Here is an 8,155-nt window from a genome sequence, read left to right as displayed (position 1 = left end):
GAGAGGCCCATGTCACATGGCAACTTATAAGGGTCTGTTCTCTACTTCAATTTGTGGGATCCGGATTTTAACTCAGGCAAGTGACTATAACTGCTAAGCTATCTCGCTGGCTCCTTCGTCACTTTAAATACTCTGTCTAGTAAACTGCAAAAGTACTAATTTTAAGAAAAGGTCTCGGATATTAGCCAAGGCTAGCCTCAACCGCAAGGTAAGTATTCCTGTCAGTCTGACTGCTGCTGGGAGAGAATGCGCTAAAATATCTGCCTACGACATTTCAATGGACACACACCATGATTACCGTTTTGATGCCTTTTTTTTGAAATGTGAAACACATCCCAAACTCACTAGATGTTTTTCTCATTAAGTTGGTATCTGTGCACTGCTGGCGACCTAGGAAAATCTAATTCCCGACAACTTGTACTTTTTATTAAGCATCAAGGCCGTGTTTGCAAGCATTATCCCACTTAATCCATAAGGCCACTGAGCCAAGGAGAAACTGCTTTATCTGCACTTGAAGATAAGCAAAAGGAGGGACTGGGAAGTGAGCGCAGGAAGGCAGCCTCCACTGAACAAAGAACCACCCAGGCCTCAGTTGGAGGGATTAAAATGCAGCGATTTCCAGCCTCCAATGAGAAGGGACCCCGGGCAGGAGCAGAGCCAGAGCCTTTCCAGCATCGGAGCCTTTTTAGAGTTGCCCCCTCCCACGAGGGATGCTCCCTCCAACCATCCACCCGCCCGCCTGCCTTCCAGATCACTCACTATCCTGCATCTACACTTCGGCCCGCGCTCACTCCACCTCGCATTCAGTCCTCGCTGCACCTGGAGTTGAGTGAGGTCTACTATTCCTTGCCTACACGGAACCATGCCCACTCCACTACAGAGGAGGTCACTTTCCAGAAACTGACCCGACCCCTCCCAGTATGGGTATAGAGGGGCGAGGCCCTCACAGCCCCTCCCATCGCCAAGCCCAGGCGCCATGAAGGTGACCTCCCCCTAGGGCTGCACGCGCCGGGCGGTGCTACAACTGGCTCACACGTGGTGAGCCTGGAGAGCGAGGCGCCTCCCCGCCACGCGCGGCCCGCAGTCCTCTCGGTCACGCCCCTAGGAAGACTCCGCCCAGGGCGGGGCGAGGCGCTCAGCCGCCCCCAGTGGACTGGCTGCGCGCGCTGGGCGAGATCCAGGACGCGCCCGGGGTGCAATAACTGTACAAGGCGACTCCGCTCCGGAGCACGGTGGCCCAGCCCCTAGGTGCTCTAGGGAGCAAGCTAGGACCGCCAGACTAGCTAGAATGGCAGCGCGCGTCCTGCGGCTTGTCTTTGGAAAGCAGGCGTTCTAGTCCCTTAGGGATTCCTTTAGCGCCCCAAAGGATAAGAAAGAACAAAAATAAAAACCATTATTGGGCCTAAAAGCATTTGTTAAGCATTCTGTGGCTGGACCCTGTGTGTAGTAGGGAGGGGCTCTAACTACAAGGTGAGTCTGTCTCCTTAAAGGAGTCTCCGTCCCTCTACCAATTCTCTGTAGCAGGGAGTCCATCAGTGTCCCAGTAAGAGACCGGGAAGAAGTCCTACCTGGCGGCAGGTGTCATTGAATAAATGTGCAAGGCGAAGAAAGGAAAACCTTGGAGAACAGATGGGCAGCGCTCCACGTCCCGCCCCCCAACTTCACTCCAGCCCGGATCCTAAGAAAAGAAACCTATCTCATCCGTCCCCCCAGCCCCCAACCCAGGCGCGAGACCGCCCGCCCAAGCAACCAGCGATTGGGAGATGCAAATGCTGAGTTCTCTGCCCAGCAACGGATGACGCGCAGCGAGCGCGAGGCGTGGCCCGGCCGCTGCCCGAGCGGGCACCTCGGTGTTTACACGGGGCGGCCCCGCGCGCGCCGCAGCGGCCCGCAGACGGCGAGGGGGAGGGGAGCGAGCGCGCCTCCGGGGCCGCGCGGGGAGAAAGACACTGGAAGGCGGCGGCGGGCGGGCAAGCGCGCGCGGGGCCGCGGAGAGCCAGGCCGCGACCGGAGCCCGCAGGAGCCCACGAGGCTCGAGTCCTTGGCCCTGCAAAACAATGCGCGGCGCGCGGAGGAGCTCTACTGGCCCGGGGCGGCGGGGACGCGCGGAGCCCTCTTGAGCCCGCGCCACTGACCTCCCCCTCGCACAGACGGCCCGAGCGCCGGCTGCCGCGCTCCCAGCTCGCGGGGGCCGGGCCGAGCCGCGGGGCGGGGCCGCCCCTCCGTCGCCGCTGCCTCCTCCCCCACCGCCGCCGCGGAGGATGCGGACGGCCCCCGGCGGCGTCTAGCGGCCCGGGCCCGGCACGATGGTGCAGCAGCGGGGCGCGCGGGCCAAGCGGGACGGCGGGCCGCCGCCCCCGGGGCCCGGGCCGGCCGCCGAGGGGGCGCGCGAGCCAGGCTGGTGCAAGACCCCGAGCGGCCACATTAAGCGGCCGATGAACGCGTTCATGGTGTGGTCGCAGCACGAGCGGAGAAAAATCATGGACCAGTGGCCCGACATGCACAACGCTGAGATCTCCAAGCGCCTGGGCCGCCGCTGGCAGCTGCTGCAGGACTCGGAGAAGATCCCGTTCGTGCGGGAGGCGGAGCGGCTGCGCCTCAAGCACATGGCGGACTACCCGGACTACAAGTACCGGCCTCGCAAGAAGAGCAAGGGGGCGCCCGCCAAGGCGCGGCCCCGCCCCCCCGGAGGCGGCGGTGGTGGCAGTCGGCTGAAACCCGGGCCACAGCTGCCGGGCCGCGGGGGCCGCCGAGCGTCGGGAGGACCTCTGGGGGGCGGCGCGGCGGCGCCGGAGGACGACGACGAAGACGAAGAGGAGGAGCTGCTGGAAGTACGCCTGCTGGAGACCCCCGGGCGCGAGCTGTGGAGGATGGTCCCGGCGGGGCGCGCCGCCCGCGGACCCGCGGAGCGCGCGCAGGGGCCATCCGGCGAGGGGGCGGCCGCCAGCGCCGCCTCTCCGACCCTGTCCGAGGACGAGGAGCCGGAGGAAGAGGAGGAGGAGGCGGCTACAGCAGAGGAGGGCGAAGAGGAGACGGTGGTATCTGGGGAGGAGCCACTGGGCTTTCTGTCCAGGATGCCCCCGGGCCCCGCCGGCCTGGACTGCAGTGCCCTGGACCGTGACCCGGACCTGCTGCCCCCTTCGGGCACGTCACATTTCGAATTCCCGGACTATTGCACCCCCGAGGTTACCGAGATGATCGCAGGGGACTGGCGCTCGTCTAGTATCGCCGACCTGGTTTTCACCTACTGAGCCCACCGTCAGCGGGGCGCGCACGCCCCCAAACCAGCTGTTTACATACAGGAATCAGGTATTGGGGCCCCTCGGAGGCCGAGGCTGGCACCCCATCTCCCGCGCAGCCTCCCCCCTCCTAGTTGTGCCCATCCCCCCACAAATCCAGACATACCCCTCCCCCGCAGACACACCCCAAGGCAGCCCAACCCCCACTTTCTCCCTGACATCTAAGCCCCTCCCCATTCAGTCCTGTCCCGCGTAGCCACCAGCAGCCAGCCCCCCTCGGATACACCTCGTTCCTCCTACATACCTTAACCCCTCCCCCTCACTTTGCACACGCCCCTCCTCGTGTCCGGACGGCACGCCCCTTCGCTCCAGAATCCCTCCGCCCTCTCCTGGGCCTGCCTTGGTAGTTAAGGGGGCGCTGCAGTCTAGCGGTTCAGCGCTCCTCCCAGTCCCCTCCTCTTCTGGGGGGGAAGGGAGCCATCCCTCCCCCCCTGGATCTCAAGGCCCCACCCCTCAGCTTGAACCATCCCTCCCCCCCCTTCTTGCGCATGCTTGATGCTTCTTGGAGGGGGCAGGTCCCAGTTAAGCTGCAGGCCTCTGTTGCCAACTCCGAAAGGGAGGGGGCGATTATAGAGTGATCTAAGAAATCCTTTGATCCCGAAGCCTGTAGCTTACTCTCAACCCAAAGGGGCGTCACTGCCTTAATGGGAGGCGCACTCAAAGGGAGAGATAGAAACTAGCTAGCCCTAAACTCTGCAAGTGTCAACCCCTTTTCTATGAAGGGGTCACCCACGCCCACCACCACCCTCCACCGCGTGACTGCCTTTACAGCCCATCTTGGTCGCCGGAAACTTGATTTCCCCAAGTGGGAATTTAGAATTCGGTCTTTGGAAATCCACCAAGATGGGATTGTCCAAGAGAACTCAGAACCAAGACACCTACCAGTCTGGGGACAGAGTTCCTGCTGCCCCCTCAATCCCCCTCCTCGGGAAGCGCCCTATCAGCTCAGGGCATCCTCTCTGCCTGGGCTCCTCCCTAAGTCCATCACCCCTTCCTATCACTCAAATCCAGTCTCAGCAACCACAACTGCAGTATTCAGTGGGAGAAACTGAAGCACGTTGTTGCTAGGGTTTAGGACAGGCATACCAGCAGCCGGGTGGCAAGAATGAGGACCATGTCTAAACAAACTTGGCTTGAGGAGAGACCAGGCCAGGGGACGGTGGCAGAGCTAGTAGTGGACTTGGGTGCTTTGCACCTCGGTCTGCCCTTGTGAGAAATGGGGTGGCACTGCTGTAGTTAGGAAGCTGTGTTGAGATTAGGTTGCCAAGTCTGCTCCACTGGTCTCCCGCTCCAGCCCCGCCCCTCCAGCCTCCCCATCCTCCCTCTGCCCTCACTACCTGTATCTCACCGGCGTGTGTCCACCCTCTGGGTGGTTCACACACACTCATTCACACACACACAAATCTCAGGAACAAACGGTCCCAGAGTCCTCCTCGACCCCTGCCCTGGGTCTCTGCAGGTCTCTGCCCCACGCGTTCCCTTCGCTGACAACGCCACCAGCTGCCTCCTTTAAAGCTTGGTGCTCCGGCTCTGGGCCTTTCTTGCGCTCTTTCTCTATTTCTCTTTCTGTTTTCTTCCTTTTTTTTTTTCTTTTTTTCTTTTTTAAGAAAACAAAACAAAAAAAAAGACAATGAAAAAAAAAAAAACGGAAAACGTCATGTGAGTGAAGAGATGTCACTGTCTGTGGTCTTTGGAGAACTAGTCTCGTAGCTGAGGGGAGGGGATTCCCTCCTCTGGGGCGCTGGCACCCACAGCAGGACTCGCCAGTCTGATGCCAGGACTGAATAAAGTGTATTTGCCCCGACCTTGCCCTGTGGTTCTGCATGTGTACTTCTCACCCTGGCCAGCTTCAAAGTGCCTAGAGTATGGGCTGGTGCAGGGAGAACGGGTTCTCTTTACCCCTGGCCAGCTTCAAAGTGCCTAGAGTATGGGCTGGTGCAGGGAGAGCGGGTTCTCTTTAGGCCTCTGTTATCCTCTATCTCAGGAATCCCTGCCTTCATTAAGAATGGCAAACTCATCTTCACAGTGGCTAAGCATCGTAACTGGGAGGACTGGGGTGGGTGCTGATGTCACAGTGCAAGGGTGCAAGCCTCTGTAGACAGCCATATATTCCAAGAGATGCAGGAAACCAGTCATTGTGCTTGTTAAGTCTCATTAGGTCAGACGAGACAAGCATGCATGCAGGCAGGACTGATCATCCGGGGTCAATTCCACTGTTTAATAAAGGATTGGGAAGCAAAATTGGTAGCTTTGCTCAGAGCCTATGTTCTGAGCAGCTCTACAGTGTGTGTCTTCTAAGGATCAACATGGTATTTTCAGTGGGAAACCATGCTTGAGGTAAGCAGTATTTAAGGTGGTGTGCTCCATAAATTGTGTTCCTTCATTTCCAGAGTAGGAAGCTGGGGAGAGGGGTCCCCATCAAGCAACCATGGCTAGAAGTATTCTGAGGTATCCCTCAAATGTGTTGTCCCATGCTGAGAGGTGGCCTAGGACCTGACTTACAAGGGCCTGCAGTGTAAGCCTACCACAGGACCAGAGGGCAACAGACCGAGAGTTTTCTCCTGAGGTTCTACTCAGTTCTTCCTCGGCGCATTCGTTGTACCTTTCTCCCCCATGCGTTGCCTTGTCCAGTGAATGTCACTGCTCAAGAAACGCCCATTTTCCTAATAAGCCAGGACTGGGTGTGGATCTTTTCAGGGCATCTTCTCTGCTTCTGGTTGGAAGCAAACTGGGAGGAAATCATGAGTAGATAACATTGAGAAAGGGAGGACAGGGCCTGTGCCAAACAGAAGTCAGTTCAAGGAAGGGTTTCTTTCCCTAGACCATAGGAAACAGGGTCAATGAATAACCTCCAGCAAGGTCAGCCCCTGAAGTCGGTCTGCCCAAGGCCACACCCTTCCCCCTGGTAGGCCTGCCCCAGTGTCTAAGCTAGGTTGTTTTAGTGCTTTGTGGGGCAAACTGTCAAGCATTTCTTCCACCAGACTCCCCTGTGGTCCCTGTGCAGGGACCGGCCAGGGCTTTGTCAGACTGCCTTCATGCCCAACACTGCCTTTTTTCCACAGGTGTTTATCCTAATAAACGTCTTAACACCCAAACTCAGTCTTGGTGTTGTGTCTGCTTCCGGAAGAGCTTTCTACTGTGGAGGGGTTAAAAGTTGACAAAGGGAATGTGCTCACTGACTGAACAGTGGCAGTTAGGGCACCTCAGATGCTCCATCTAACTGCCTCCAAAGACATCTTCCTTCACCAGACCCTCTCCTCCACCCCCAACCCGGAAGCCGGCCCTTTCTAAGCCTGCTCGCCAAGCTGTGGCAGCTAGTCGCCTGCCGGTCCTGAGTCAAGGCTCAAAAAAAGGTGAGGTCAGTTAGTGTCCTTAACATCTGGAACAGGTGAGGTCAGTTAGTGTTCTTAACATCTGGAACAGGTGAGGTCAGTTAGTGTCCTTAACATCTGGAACAGGTGAGGTCAGTTAGTGTCCTTAACATCTGGAACAGGTGAGGTCAGTGAATGTCCTTAACATCTGGAACAGGTGAGGTCAGTGAGTGTCCTTAACATCTGGAACAGGTGAGGTCAGTGAATGTCCTTAACATCTGGAACAGGTCCGTACACTTGAGTATCCCACACTGAGGGTGATGGGGGCTGGACTAGAAGGGAGACATCTTGCATTTCAGATGCTGATGTGAAGAGAGGGGAAGACTAGGTTCACAGGGACTCTGGGGACATCTAGTGATTGAGGAGTAGAAAGCAGGCTTGGTAGGTGGAGGTCAAGTCTCCAAGGAACTGAGCTCAAGTGTCCTCGGTATTTCTGGGGTCCTGTCTCACATCGAACATTTGAGCCACACTGCTTCCAAGGTGGCTTTTCTACCTCCACATTTTTCCTTTGTTTTTGTCTAATGGACTATCCTTTGAGTTGTGTTTTGGTTGGTTTGGTTTTGATACAGGGCCTTTATAAGCCCTGACTAGCGTGGAGCAGATCAGATCAGCCTCCAACTGCCTGCTTCCAGTTTTACCTGCTTCCGTTTCCAGAGTGTGCTGATTAAAGGCAGTGTCACAATACCCAGCTCCCTTTTGCTTTGGGGAGGACAGGGTCGGTCTCTAACCTGGGCTGGCCTCCTGGTATTGTAGCTATAGACCATCATGCTGGCCTCCTGAGCTGGTATTGTCCTATAGACCATCATGCTGGGTTGATGTAGTACTGAGGCTTGAACTGAAGACTCCATCATGCTAGGCATACGCTCTAGCAACTGGAGTTTATCCCTAGTCCCAACACTTCTTTTTTTTTCCTTAAATTTATTTATTATTATATGTAATAAGAACACTGTAGCTGTCTTCAGACACACCAGAAGAAGGCATCAGATCTCACTATAGATGGTTGTGAGCCACCATGTGGTTGCTGGGATTTGAATTCAAGACCTTCAGAAGAACAGTCAGTGCTCTTAACCACTGAGCCATCTCTCCAGCCCCTTCTCAACACTTCTTAAGAGTGTGCTTTAGGGGGCTGGTGAAATGGCTCCGTGGGTAAGAGCACCCAACTGCTCTTCCAAAGGTCCGAAGTTCAAATCCCAGCAACCACATGGTGGCTCACAACCATCTGTAACGAGATCTGACACCCTCTTCCGGAGTGTCTGAAGACAGCTACAGTGTACTTACATATAATAAATAAATAAATCTTTAAAAAAAAAAAAAAAAAGAGTGTGCTTTAGCCAGATGAGTCTTGGTCTTCCCTGAGCCCATGGATCTAAACAGAAAGACATAAATCCAGGCCTGAGAATATTCAGATGACAATAAATGAGTTTGTAAAAGCAGAACCGGGGTAGATCACTCTCAGGTCACTTAACCCTGTGACCTTAAAGTACA

At 56.3% G+C, this 8,155-nt stretch overlaps 1 protein-coding gene across 1 annotated transcript, besides 1 other annotated feature; it reads left to right on the top strand.

Annotated features, from left to right (window-relative positions):
• Positions 279–914: an enhancer, noted in NCBI's record as "VISTA enhancer mm271". NCBI's record gives its function as "enhancer in: midbrain (mesencephalon)[7/10]" and the evidence as "EXISTENCE:transgenic organism evidence [ECO:0001131][PMID:17130149]".
• Positions 1,959–6,394, top strand: Sox12 (SRY (sex determining region Y)-box 12). The gene has a single exon (NM_011438.2). The coding sequence runs from the start codon at positions 2,307–2,309 to the stop codon at positions 3,249–3,251; it is 945 nt and encodes a 314-aa protein (NP_035568.1). The 5' UTR covers positions 1,959–2,306; the 3' UTR covers positions 3,252–6,394.
• Positions 6,395–8,155: the final 1,761 nt, after the last annotated feature.

Source organism: Mus musculus, chromosome 2 (genome assembly GCF_000001635.26).
Source record: "Mus musculus strain C57BL/6J chromosome 2, GRCm38.p6 C57BL/6J".
NCBI classification, from domain to species: Eukaryota; Metazoa; Chordata; class Mammalia; order Rodentia; family Muridae; genus Mus; species Mus musculus.
This window is presented reverse-complemented; position numbering and strand designations above follow the sequence as displayed.